The 14,378-nt window shown below is 36.0% G+C and overlaps 1 protein-coding gene across 3 annotated transcripts in view; it reads left to right on the plus strand.

Moving 5' to 3' along the window:
* Positions 1 to 7,356, plus strand: part of Zng1a (Zn regulated GTPase metalloprotein activator 1A) — a 52,164-nt gene extending 44,808 nt beyond the window's left edge. For all 3 annotated transcript variants that reach the window (XM_074051976.1, XM_074051977.1, XM_020169925.2), the window contains 4 exons: positions 3,826 to 3,894; positions 3,987 to 4,052; positions 6,369 to 6,498; positions 7,032 to 7,356. In XM_074051976.1, the coding sequence (XP_073908077.1) occupies positions 3,826 to 3,894; positions 3,987 to 4,052; positions 6,369 to 6,498; positions 7,032 to 7,138 (372 nt within the window). In that variant the 3' untranslated portion in view covers positions 7,139 to 7,356. The remainder of the gene's footprint in view (positions 1 to 3,825; positions 3,895 to 3,986; positions 4,053 to 6,368; positions 6,499 to 7,031) is intronic.
* Positions 7,357 to 14,378: the final 7,022 nt, after the last annotated feature.

A 14,378-nucleotide genomic window follows, 5' to 3' on the forward strand; every position in this document is an offset into this window, starting at 1 on the left:
TCTGACTGAGTATGGATCAGTAAGAAGGAGAAGGAGTGATGGGAACAAAGCCTGATTGACTAGTGGAACCTAGAAATAGACACAACTAGAAGGCAGAGTGATGCAAATGAAAAAGACACATGTTCAGCCTTGTATCTGATGGCAGAATATCAAACCGATATTACACAGGCAAAGAGTAACAGGGCTGGAGTATGGGTATAGATACTGAGTTTCAGCATATTGGTGGGCTTAATTTTCCAGATGAAAAAGACATATAGAAAGTGTTTCATATTAGGTATTTGCAAAAGAGTAGAAAACTGAGAAATGACCTAGTAGACCAAATCAACAAACCTGAGTTATTCCTAAATTTTGTTTTAGAGGTATTTCCTTATTAAGCTTTAGTTTTTCAGGTCATCTTGCCTCGCATTTCTGCCTTCATATAACTAGACATGAGGTAAGGAGACTTAATTTTAGATTCAAAACAAAGGTAAACTAAAAAAAAAAAAAAAGTCTGAGGTTGGTAATACTTACAATACACTGAGTAATATTCAATGCAGTTCTGTTTTTCCTGCATGTTTTCTTTATTCATTTCCAATAAGAAGGACCTGGGGTGGGAGGGTGGGAAGGCAGATGAGAAAACTCAAGTGGCAGTCTGTTTAGTTTAGTAATAGAGGCAATGAATTCTGAACTTTGACCACCATCTTCTGACTGGGAATTATAGGCTTCATGCTCTGCAGGGTTTTTCTAATGTGAGAGAGTTTATTGGTATATAGAAAACCATAGTTCCAAAATAATGGATCACCCTCCTTGAGCCCCATTATATATCATCTTAATTTTAAAAATCTTTTTTATTTCACACTGGACTTAATTGTATCCTATAATGATATTAAGTCATATCTCTAACTTCATAAAGAAAAAAAGTCTTCATAAAAATGTTTTATCTAATAATAAAGCTGAGACTATATTTAAGTCCTACATTGAGACATTCTCAATATTAAAAGCTAAATTATCCAGCTTAAATAAAAGACATGTAAATTTTTTTTGAAATCTTTTGAAACTTGTGTATCATTTGGTAACCTTTTATAATACATTTTGATGTGAAATTTTAGGCCTTTGTAGTGATTTCTTTAATAAGGAAGGAAAATAATTGTCATTTTGTTTAAATGCATAGTATTATTTTGAATTATGAAAGCAAATAGTTTGAGTCATTCTCTGTACAGATGACCTGCTTTCAGTCTATTTCAAGTGTATTCCTTTCCTGATAAACTTTACTATTATTTTCACTACACAAAAATAAAACAACAACAATAAAAAACATTGTTTAAAAGCAGGGTATTGTTAAGATTATAAAACAAATACTTTATATTATTGTGGTTTTAAAAAAATTTACCCTGAGATCTATTCTTTTAGAAAAAGTGTTGTAGTGTGTATTACAAAATTGTTTAAGCATACAGTTCAGTATTGTTCCCTGTTTGTACACTGTTACACAGCAGATCTCAGAACATTTTCATCTTGTGTGACTAAAACTATACTCATCAGATAGCAACTCCCCCATCTGCCTCCCTCCAGCACACAGCACATACCATTCTATTTTCTGATATCTTTGTGTTTGACCATTTTAGATATAGCTAGAATCATGCAATACTTGTTCTTCTGTTACTGGCTCATTTCACTTAGCATAATCTTCTCAAGGTTCATCCACATTGTAGCATATGACAGAATTCTTTTTAAAGGCTAAATAATATTTCATTATTTCATTGCATTGTATATCACATTTTTATCATCAATTGATGGACATGCAGGTTGTTTCTGTCTTTTGATTATTAAGACAAAATACACTAAATCCTCTTTATTTGTGGTTTTGCTTTCCAAGGTTTTGTTATGTGTGATCAATTACAGTCCAAAAAATTAAATGGAAAATTCCAAAAATAGTTTATCAGTTCTAAACTGTATGCCCTGCTGACTAGCATGCTGAATTCTCTCGCCATCCTGCTGTATCTTGTCTGAGACGTGAATCCCGCTGTCCATTTTATTCATGCTGAATACACCCCTGCCTCTCAGTCATTTAGCAGGCATCTTGGCTATCAGATTTACTGTTGTAGTAAATCGGTACTGTGTTCGAGTGACCTTTACTTCTCATTGGCTCCAAAGCACGAGAGTGGTGATGATGACAATTCATATAGATTAGAGAGAAGCTGTAAAGTGCTTCCTTTGTGTTAAAAGTTGAAAGTTCTCAATTTTATAAGGAAAGAAAAACTCATGTGAGAGGTTGCTGAGATCTGTGGCCAGAGTGAATCTTCTATCCATAAAATTTTGAAGAAAGAAAATGAAATTCATGCCAGTTTTGCTGCCATACCTCAAAGTGTAAAAGTTACAGCCACAGTACATGATAAGTGCTTAGCTAAGATGGAAACAGTATTTGTGGTTTGGTATTTCTGTGGTTTTCGGCATACAATAGGGGTCTTGGAACATATGCCCTATCAGTTTGGGGAAGGTGGTGGCTACGGTAAGTGCTTTTAATTGTCTCACTTTGAAAAAACATTTTTGCAGTTGACTTTTACTTCTAATGTCTAAGCAAGAAAGCACTTTCTGTTTTTCCTATTGCTAATAACAATGGAGACTAAATGTCAGTGTATTTGTGCCTAACTCGATTCTTAATACTTTTATCTATTCTTTAAGTTTGGATAAAAATACAGTTCTGAAGCTGGGCATGGTGTCATACTTCTGTAATCCCAGCAAGGGAGGTTGAGGCAAAAGGATTGTGAATTCAAAGCCAGCCTGGGCTACATAGTGGGACTCTGTCTCAAAAACATAAATTAACGAATGAATGAATGGATAAAACACAGTGCTATTCTCTGCCTATTTTCTACTACAATTCAGTGTGATTTTCTAATCGATGCTGGGTCAGATAAACAGGTCAAAAGGAAGTTACACAGCTGTGCTTTGGGTCATACTTTCTGTCTACTTTAAGCTGTTCTGAGCTTGACTGAGCACTATCCAAGGTGGGGCTTATGTTTTTTATGTTATGCTTAGCCTTTGTGTATTTTCATCACTAAGTTTGAAATCTTGGGTTAATAACTGGCAAAAGAAGGCTTGAATTTTAATTATTTGACTTTTAGAGAAAATCTTAATCTTCTGGAGAGGGAGATAAATCTCGAAGTCTATGTTCTATGAATGATGTCAATGTTCTAAGCCAACAATGAAGCTATGTTATCATCTCTAAGAACTTTTTTACTAGGCACATGCTCACTCAGTAGACATAAAGTGAACCTCTCATTTGGGGGGTTAGGGACACACTGGGGATTAAACCTAGGGCCTCAAGCATTCTTAGGCAGGGACTCTACCACCGAGCTACATCTCCAGCTCCCGGGTTTGTTTTTCTAAGAGAACAAGCTTACACTTTCACTTTTTGCTCTAGGTGGTTAATTTTTCTGAGCCTCACTTCCTCAATTTATAAAATGGATGTAGTTATGATTACTCCCTAGGATTGCTGTGAAGAGTAAGAGATAAAAAGAGATGACCCAGGCAAAAATGTCTGGCTTAGTACAGAGTGAATATATCTCCATGGTACATTCCTCCTTAGTGCTAGAATTGTAGAAAGAAGGAATTGAATAGTGACTACCATTTCATGAAAGGTTTTGTGTCAGTACTGAACTGTTCATCTACTCTGCAGAAGGTAGAAATGGAGTTGCTAATTTTAAAAGTGAACACATGGAGTGAGGAAAATATAATTTAGTTAGACAATATAAAATCCATGAGTATGTTCCTTTTCATCTTAAAACTGATTATATATTTAAATATATTGATATTACTAGAAAAGTTATTGATTAATTTTTTGATTTACAGAGTATTGTTACAATCACATTTGAAGTACCAGGAAATGCAAAAGAAGAAAATCTAAATGTATTTATTCAGGTGAATGTAATTTTTAAGTGATCAATGATTTATCAACTGTTTTGTCACATTAGCAATGGTAGTCTTATTAAAAAATATGTCACTTGATACAGAATCTCCTGTGGGAAAAGAATGTGAGAAACAAGGAGGATCACTGCATGGAGGTCATACGGCTGAAGGTGCAGTATGCAGTTTATCCTTGTAGACTTTTGGACAAAGCCCTTTTCTTGCCTGTTATATAAAAAACATTTAAAGAACAAAAGCCCTGGTTTAGCACAAATGTCTTCTTTCATTTTTATTATTTCCATGCTGAAAAAGAGCTTTAGAAATCACAGTAAAAAGCATGATTTATTTGTGCAGCTTCATTTAGTGTTGCAGCTAAAACAACCTATGTATTTTGAAATGTTAGCGCCTGCTCTCACTCCCAGGTGTTCAGAGCAGTTATCTGAATAATGAACTTGACTCCGTCAAAATTCTCTTCCTTTTGGTGCACAGATTGACTAGGTAGATAAAACTGTTTATTTTTCCAAGAGAGCTTCATTTAACAGAGAAATAGTGTTGAAAATCCTGCCACTACTAAGCTTCTTGATTGATTTAGCAGACACTAAACATTTGTCATACTCTATTCGAAGTTACAGAGAACTAGAAGAAGTCTTGCTCTGTGTTTGGAAACTCATTCATATTACTTGACAAAAGTGTTTTTTTCAAGAGGCACTGGTTCCAGATGTATGCTTAGCCAGTCAGCAGTCATTTGAGTGTCTACTGTTTTGGGTTCACACATGTGAATAAAGTTTCCATCACTGTTAGTGCCTATAGATTCCTTCTCAAGTTAGCACCTGACTTTTTGATACTAAGGAGAAACTATTTAGATTTGGATTTCTTCACTCCCTCTCCTGACTTTGCCTAGAATTGGCTTTGCAAAGTAAGACAAGTTAATACCAGGCTACTTCTACATCACTCCCACTTAGAGGTACTGAGTCAGATCCTGATGCTGCTTGTTGAGTGCAGCATCATTGATATTCCATGATTCTAACTGGCAGACCATAGTTCTTTCTGCAGCTGCCTTCTGTCTCCTAGTACTGAATGGAGGTAGTTACTCAGAAAAGCAACAGTTTGGGCATTTATGCTAATATTCAGTGACTTGTCTTGTACCATCTCAGTTTGGATCTTGTACTTATATGTATGACAGTTTTCAGTTTTTGGTTCTTCCTTTGATCTTTTTCCTAATCACAACATTGAGGGGGATTCTGTAGTAACACAGTCTAGACCTAGACTTCCTTCTTTTACCTGTTATAAAGTATTAGTCTTCCAATCAAATGTTAACTCTAGGAGCTGGCTAGAGCACTTACCTAGCAGTGTGAGGCCCTGGGTTCAATCCCCAGTACCCTCCACCCACAAAAGATTAACTCTAGCAACAGCCAATGGTTCCAAATAATTATATAATCAACAGAAAACTGATACTTATGTAGTAATTTCCAAGGTGTTTCTTATTACAAAAATTCAAAATTAAAAAGCAGAAGACAAAACTGGACATAGAAAAAGAAAAAATGGGAGGGAATATACCCAAAGTTGACAACTATGCCAAAAATACACAAAAATTATGCAATGGGAATGACTGAGTAGTTTGTCTCCAATTTTTTAAATGTATATATATTATGACAAATAAATGTAACAAACATTATTTCAGAAAATAATTTCATCCCATAGCCAGATTACCAAATAATCTGTTTCACATTTCTTTAAATCAATATACAGTGAACTTTTATCCAGATGAATAAAAAAATTTTTTATCTCATCATTATCTATTTTTGTAACCCATTTCCAAAATAAATTATTTAATCATTGTATATTTTAACTTCTCAAATTTTCCCACTCAATCTATGAAAGAAGTATAAAATCCTTAAAAGGAGAATAATTAGCAGGATGTGGTACATCACATATTTTATCATTTTGTTTCAGTTTTTGTTGTAATAAATAACAGAGAGAACATCCTAGTATTTATTAATTTTACCGTTAGTAAAGGGAATTGTTTTTTAAAAATTCAATGCACATATCACCTTGTTTTAAACAAGCAGTTTTAAGAAATTTTTTCAATGTACAAATAATTGGAATTAAATAATTTTCACAACTTATTTTGAAAAAGAATAGCAAATATTAATCCATTCACATTGATGCGCTATTTCTGCTTTTTTTTCTTTTATTCATATGTGCATACAATGTTTGGGTGATTTCTCCCCCCTTCCCCCCCCACGCCCTCCCTTTCCCCCTTCCTCCTCCCTCTCCCCCACACCCCCTCTCTACCAGGCAGAAACTATTTTGGCCTTGTCTCTAATTTTGTTGAAGAGAGAGTATAAGCAATAATAGGAAGGACCAAGGGTTTTTGCTAGTTGAGATAAGGATAGCTGTACAGGGAGATTCCTCGCATTGCTTTCCTGTACATATGTCTATTTCTGCTTTTACATTTGAATGGAGGCTGATCGTTTTCCTTTGAGCAGGGACTCGTGTCAATCAAAGACAAACCACAACAAGTGATCATCCAAGGTGTCCATGAGCTCTATGACCTGGAAGAGACTCCAGTGAACTGGACAGATGATGCTGAGAGAACAAATCGTTTGGTCCTTATTGGTAAGTGACAAGGACAAAAATTCTAAAGCAAAATAAAAAATAGATTTGAGAGCCAAGTGTGGTAGTGCATGCCTATATCCAACACTTGGGAACTAAGCTCAGAGGATCAAGAGTTCGAGGCCAGCCTGGGCTACATAGCGAGACCCTGTTGCAAAGTAAATAAATAAATTAATTAAATAGATAGATAGATAGATTGATAGACAGAAGGGGATATTTAACCAACAAGATACTGTTTTGTAACTAAATAAGCTTGTGGCTAATTTATTTTTCTTAGTCATGTAACATTCTTAAAAACTTGTTAGGCCTTTTGTTCTCTACATACAATTTTAGAAAATAAAGTGATTACTCCAAATTACTCCAAGCGTCAATTTGGTTTTGAGACATAAGTAGAAAGGTAAAGAAGGACTCATTTATTTACTATTGTTATTGTAAATTTCTAAAGATCATCAAGCATTTAATACTCTGGAATTTATAGATGAGTTGTGTTGTTTTAATAAGAATAATATAATCACTATATTTTATTTTGTTTGCAGGCAGGAATTTAGATAAGGATATACTTAAACAAATATTTATAGCTACTGTGACAGAAACAGAAAAGAAGTGGACAGCACATTTCAGAGAAGATCAAGTTTGTTCATAACACTAGAAGCATTTCTTATCAAAAGGAGTGAATGATGAAACAAGGAGAAGTTTTTGAGTTGGGTGTATCTCAAATCATCTATTGTCTTCATTACTCTTGTTGTGAATTCCAATGTACTTAAAGATAGTATTTATTTTTCAGAATGCATAAAATTTTAGTGAACCAATGCTGTAAAACTTTATGTTCATACAATAAAATGTCCTCTGATTTCATAAAAATTTCTTCACAATTCCTTTTGGAGTTTAAGTATGCTCAATTTCTCTCACCCATCATTATTTATAATGATGCCAGACCTTTCTTCATTTTCCCTTAGAACTTCACCTTCTCCCTTTATGTTTCTTAAATGTTCTCGGTGCAGACTGGTGTTTAGTTCAAGGAGCTGTGTTTGGATTGCTGAACATCTGACTGAAAAGATACAAAAACATATTAGTAGCAAAATGCCTATTGCCATAAGGTACCAGAAGGAATGTTTAAGGACATTGAATGGACTAAAACCTTGCAGCTCATCTAATATAGTTTTTGCCATGTCAGCAGGAGAAATGACCTGGTCATATGCTCTCTGCATTGCCAGTATCTGTAATCTGAGGTGTTGCAAATTTAAGGTGTCATTGCTGTTTTCCCAGGCTCCCATTATGCGAGCTTTGATGCTCTGCCAAGGATACTCCGACTCTTTGTAAGGAGCAGTAGTGATACAGATACGCTGGAAGCCCGCATAACATAGGAGGTCCTGTCTGAATTTTCTAGTTTGTTGCTCATCCCCCCATAGCGAGGAAAGCAGCCTCCAGGGTATTTAAGCAGACATCAATTTTTTCATCTATAGACACTTGTTTTTGAAAGGTGTAGGTGGTATTTTGAATGAGTGTATTAACATAGTGGGCATTTTACTGTTCAGTGGCATTGAAGCCCACCAATCCTCAGGTGGCAGAATGTCCAATCCTTAGTTGTTATAGAGTAACAACTGAGCAGTAAAAGGGGCAGTAGGACCATACATATGTCTGCTTGAGCTCTTTTAAGGCTTGGAATGAGACTTGTTCATGAACTCTGGTAAGTGCCTGAGGATGATTCTGATCAGGTTTCTCAGCCCCCGGGTAGACACAAAAACCTGACATATCTTCCCCATGCATTTGTGCTAGTAATAAGGCCTTTTGTAAGGGACTGCTATGGCTCTCACGTCTTGGGGCCATGGACGGTCCCCCAAGTGAAGAGTCTCTTTTAATTGATGAACCATGGCATCTTCATATTCTTTTCCCTCAGAACTGGAGTCAGAGCTCGAGTCTCAATCCTCAGTCTTAATATTTATGGTATTCAAAGACAGGCTTTGTGTCTCCTAGGGGTGGAACAGTCGGACAGGTAATAGAGTCCTCCCCACTTATTAGAGTCTGGTGTCCCCCTGCAGGTACCCTGGAAAAACTCCCTGCACCTCTAGGCTCTGACACAGGTGAGGGAAATTTTAATTTATGTATGGGAGTTGGATCTAAACAGTCTCTGACTCCACAAACCAAAAGTAAAAACTGGCCTGCCGTCTGGCCCTTTAGCCATGTAACGGTCTTGGAGTCTTTCTCCCACCTTTTGCCAAGTATCAAGATTTACGGTGCCTTCCTCTGGAAACCAAGGACATGTGTCCTGAACATAATCTAAAAATTGTACAAGCTGAAGCAACCTAATTTCGCTTCCTCCAGTTTTAAGCATTACTTTTAGCATTTGTACATAGAGATCTCTTTCCTTTGAGTGGTTTTGTTCCATCATTTTACACCCAGCTATATCTTTTGCACTCTCCCCATTACCTTAATTTACAGCGCTCACCACTCCACTTGGAAGCTGTGAGCTCCCTGTTGCCAGGCCCCACCTTGGGCACCACCTCTCACAGCCAGCATGAGCAGGTCCTTTGACCTGACTGGGAGCAAATGGGGATTGAGAAAAAAGACACAAAGACAGACATATAGAAAAGCTTGGGACTGGGCGGGTCCAACACTCCTGATGAGAGATCCCCTTCCTCATCCCCAATAATCTCCCTTCTACTTTAGTATCTTTTCTTTCTTTTTAACTCTAGATCACTCATATGAGAAAAAACATACGGTATTTGTCTTTAGAGTCTGACTTTCTTTTACTTAATATAATGATCTCTGGTTCCATATATTTTATTGCAAATGACAGTTTCCTCTTTTTTTAAAAAAATTTTTAGTGGTACTTAAAGCTGGAACTCAGGGCCTCGTGCTTGCAAGCAAGGTATTCCACACTTGAGCCACTCCGCCAGCCCATTTTGTTTTAGTTACTCTTTGATTAGGGTTTTACATTGTTTATGCGCTGACCAGCTTGAACCACAATCCTCCTACTTACACTTCCTGCATAGCTGGGATGACAGGTGTGTGCCATCATACTCAGCTTTTATTGATTGAGATGGGGTCTTAGCAAACTTCGCTCGGGCCTTGAACCATGATCCTCCCATGAATCTCAGCCTCCCAAATAGCTAGAATTACAAGCATGAGCCACCATGCCCCACTAATTTCCTTATCTGTGGCTGAATAAAACTCCATGGTGTATATATACCACATTTTTCTTTATCCATTCACTGGCACCTATGCTGATTCTATAACTTGGCTATTGTGAATAGTGCTACAATAAAGTTGGCTGCGCAAGTATCTCTAATATATTGTGACTTCACATTCCTTCAGATAAAAGCCTAGGAGTGGTCATATGGGAGTCCTATTTTTAGCTTTTTTGGGGACCCTCTATGCTGATTTCTATAATGGTGGCAGTAATTTACATTCCCACATACAGTGTATAAGGATTCCTTCGTCCTCTCCCCCAACTTCCTTCACAGCATTTGCTGTTTGTTTTATTAATGATAGCCACTCTGAATGGGGTGAGAGGGAATCTCAATTTAGTTTTGATTTGCATTTCCCTGGTGGCTGAAGATATTAAACATTTGTTCATGTATTAGCCATTTGTACTTTTGTGAGAACAGTCTGTTCAATTCATTTGCCCATTTATTTGATTGGGTTCTTTTTTTGTGTTTATTTGGTGTTTAATCTTTTTTGTTCTTTATATATTGTGGATGATAATCCCCTGTCAGGTGAACCGCTGGCAAAGATTTTCTCCCATTCTGTATGCTGTCCCTTCACTCTGGTAATTGCTTCCTTTGTTGTGCAGAAGCTTTTTAATTTGATGCAATCCCACTTGTCAATTCTTGGCTCTTATTCCCTGACCTACTAGAGTTGATCCTATTTAGAAAGTCTTGTTACCTGTGCCTATTTAGAGATAAATTTTGAAAGTCAAATAATCTCTATATAAATCATTGATGTATACATATTCAAAGACTTAATTTACTATTCCTGCTAAATGTCAAGTCAGCCTAAGTATGTTCAAATTTTAAGAGAAAAGCATAGTGACATTTAATGAAGAGCTTTCCCAAACTAATAGTTGTCAGCTTATCAGAGAAGGCTATCAAAATGGCTTTGGGGATTTTTTTTCTCCAGAATTTTAAGAAAGTAGTTACATCTGAGTGTTCTGAATGACTGTGGCGGTTGGAAGCGGAAGACTTGATTAAGTTATCCCAAGTTGGTTATGACTACTGTATTCTTTTGCATCAACCAGTGAGGCTGCAGTATCTTCATTCTCCCTCATCCCCATTCTAAGCTCTTAAAAAACAGCTCATTTACAACCACCCAATTGCCTCCTGAACCCATTCTCTTAGTTCACGTTTGAGAGAATACACTTATTTTGTGGCAGTGAATTGCCCAACAGAAAGTCAGCTGAATTTTTAATCAGATCTGGGCTTTACTTCTAGCTTTGCTGCTTCATAGCTGTGTAATCTCTGGCAAAGTATTTATTTTTGTCTGAGATTGGTTTCCTTTTTTTAAAATTATTTTTGTACTGTGTGTACATTGTGACATTTAGCAAAGGTCTTACAATATATCATAGTTTAATTCATCCCCTCCATCATTCTCCTTTATCCTCTCTCCCCCCTTGGTTACCTTCTTTATGAAGTAGATAATGATAATATCAACCATTCAAGAATTAAATGGGTTTATAATATACCCAACACAACTTCTGGCACATAGCAGAACCTACGTAAAAATTTTCTTTCTAAAAACTTAAAATTGTTTATAATTAATGTCATAACAGTAACAACATTCTTTGGCGAATAGTAAGATTTATTTGTTCTAAACCATGAAAAGGAGCTTATAATTAATTGTCCTGTTGTGAGGAAAATGTTTGAAATAAAATCTATACCCTTGAAAATCTGTATTAATTAGACTTGAATATTTTTTCCTAACAGGTGTATTAAATTAATCTTTAAGTATTTTTCATTGCACATATATTACGTAATACCTTTTTGTTATAAGAATACACACATTACAGGTGAAGTCAGTCTTCCCTAACCCTTCTCCTCTTCCCTGACCCTATAACTTCTTTAGACTACACCAATGTTCTGTCCTTTCAGACATTTTCTTTCACTTACGCTTTCTGTTTCCAAAGTGAATTATCTTCCAAGAATCAGAGCCATAGTCTAAGTTGCTTCTTTAGGAAACCAGAACCTTGTTAGAGATATTCTCAAATTTTTGTTCATGTGTGTGTCAAGTACAGCATTAAGCCTTGTACATTATAATACAAATTGCTTTTAAAAAAGAATAAAATTTGTCTTAGGTATTTCTATGACAGTACATATAGAGCTATTTTATTCTTTAATTGTTGCATAGAAATTCAGAGTATAGCATAAGATGTATTCACTTTTGCAAAGTTTATAGAGAGCTGCCAGTTTTCCTGGGTGTGAGTGGTGATGCAGACACTGCACAGATAAAGGCTGTTGTAGTCTGGTGGAGGGACATAAACAAATGAGATGGAAGATACCCTAAGCAGGCTGACAAGAATAAGGATTGACTTTAGATTCAGTGGTCTATTTGAAGGCCTCTGAAGAGAGGTGACCCTTAAGTTGAGAACTGAATTAAAAGGAGTCATTCACCTGAAGTAGGAGAGGAAGCTCTATGTGGAGGAAGGAAGTCATTCAGACATTTAGGTGGTCACCAGCATAGTGTTTTGGGGATGGACTGGGAAGAAGGCAAGTGTGGCAGAAGACTAGAGGGTATCAGATGAAATTGGAGTTGTGGGCTTAGGCTGGATTTGCTGCTCCATTTGAACAGAATGAGCATTTGAATTACTTTTAATTCACTGGAGAATAACTAAAGGTGTTTTAAGCTGAGAATTGACTTGAGTGAGATCTCTATGGTAGATGGTCCAGTTCCTGTTTTCAAAATTGCAAACAGTGCTTCAGAGAACATCATTGTACATATGTGTGTTTCTTTAGCCTAGAAATATGAGTGAAATATGTAAGATATATAAGAGTGAAATCACTAGCTTGTAGGATATGTACATTAAAAAATTTTTAAAGAAATTGATGAATTGCCCTTTTGCATTCATTCAAGAGTATATGAAAGTACCTATTTCTCAAACCTAAGTAACATTTTAACTTTCGTGAATCTAAGTGAATTGACATATCACTGTTTTATTCTGGATTTTATATTATATTTTATGTTACTTTTATTCCTTGAAGGAACAGGGTCCTATTCATCATTAGTTTCCTCAAAAATGAAGTGTTTTCCAGTGATCAGATCCATAGTTTAACCTATACCTTCAGGAGACTTTGCTATGGGTATCTTGAAGAGGTTTATTTTGGTAATGCAGTAATCATAACATGGGTTGTTCTGTTTGCTATAGAAGGCTTGTAGGGTACTATGATGATGATCAAGGTTTAGACATGGTTCATGTCAAACTGTAGTTTGCCATAGAATACAGGATAAATTATTACACATATCTCTTAACCTGTCTTATTCATGAAATGGAGATAACTGCAACTCTCTCTGTGTTGTTCCAAGGATTACATTTAAAGCATCCTAAGTACAGAGTCTCAACAAATGTAACTTTTCTCTTTCTAGCAAGGTTTGGTACCCCATTAAGCTTTTGCATACCTTTGAAGAAATGATTCTTTCAGGGGCTTTTCCCAGCTATACAGAATGTTAGCACAAGATGTGAGGGAAGACCAGCTGATTGACAGACTCGGTAACAACTTCAGCTCATGCTTTTAGGTTTTCCCTTTCTCAGTGGCTGTCAATAATGTGTGAACTAGAAAAGAACCTCCACATAACTCAAGGGACTTTTAATTATCTTCCCTTCTTGCAACTCAGAGGGTTTTTGTTTTGTTTTGTTTTGTTTTGTTTTTTGATAGTCATTTGCTTCAATCAGATACATAGTATTTCTTATTGTTAAAAAATCTTCTTGGGTTAAGGGATTTAGCCCAGTTGTTAGAGTACATGTGTAGTATGTGCAAGGCCCTGGGTTAAATTCCCAGCACAAAAAAAATTAATGAAATTTAAAAATAAATCAAAATTCAAGAAGTCTTCTTGGAGAGACATATAAGTACAAAATTGAGGATAAACAAAAATACCTTTCAGAGTATATCCTCTAGATTGTGAATTTTGAAGGTAATTCAACAAAATAAAGCCAAAGCTTTTAAAGCATTGATGATCAGGACTTTGTAACATTGTGGGCTTTGTTGCTTTCTACAAATTTAGTTATTATTTCCTTTGGATACTGATGTAGATGGTAAAGCTATACTTTTAGATTGCTTTGAAATGACTTTCTCACTTCTAGAAATGCCTTCCATTAGTGGGGAGATGTGGAAAGAAGTGAATTCTGCCTATGAATGTCTGGCAACTCACCCTACTTAGATGAGAAGGAAGACGTCTTTTCCTAGAATGAGTCTTCTCATTAGAATCAGTCTTACCTCTTATCTTTGTTGATGACCAAATTACCTTTAATTTTTAGGGGAAAATAGGCACCAGACATCATCCTTCCTGAAGATTAGGTTAGAAAGTTTTGTTTTTGAAACTAGGATATTTGTTCTAGAAAAACAAAAAATAACGAAACAGAACTATTCATCCTTCAGAAAATAATCAGCAAACACTATTGAATGGCTTTTTGCACTAGCCCCACAGTTACATGTTGCAGGAGCTACAAGGGAAGACTTGAGTCTTGTTTTTTGTTGTTATTTATTTATTATTTACTTATTTATTTAGCAGGTGCTCTACTACTTGAGATATACCCTAGCTCCTCCCCCAATTTTTTTTAACATAGGGTCTTATTATATAGCCCAGGCTGGCCTTGAACTTGTTATCCTCCTGCCTCAGTCTGTGGGATTTATAGACATGTACCATCATACTCATGACTCAATTCTTGGTGGACA

The sequence above is a fragment of the Castor canadensis genome, chromosome 13, assembly GCF_047511655.1.
Source record: "Castor canadensis chromosome 13, mCasCan1.hap1v2, whole genome shotgun sequence".
Lineage (NCBI taxonomy): Eukaryota > Metazoa > Chordata > Mammalia > Rodentia > Castoridae > Castor > Castor canadensis.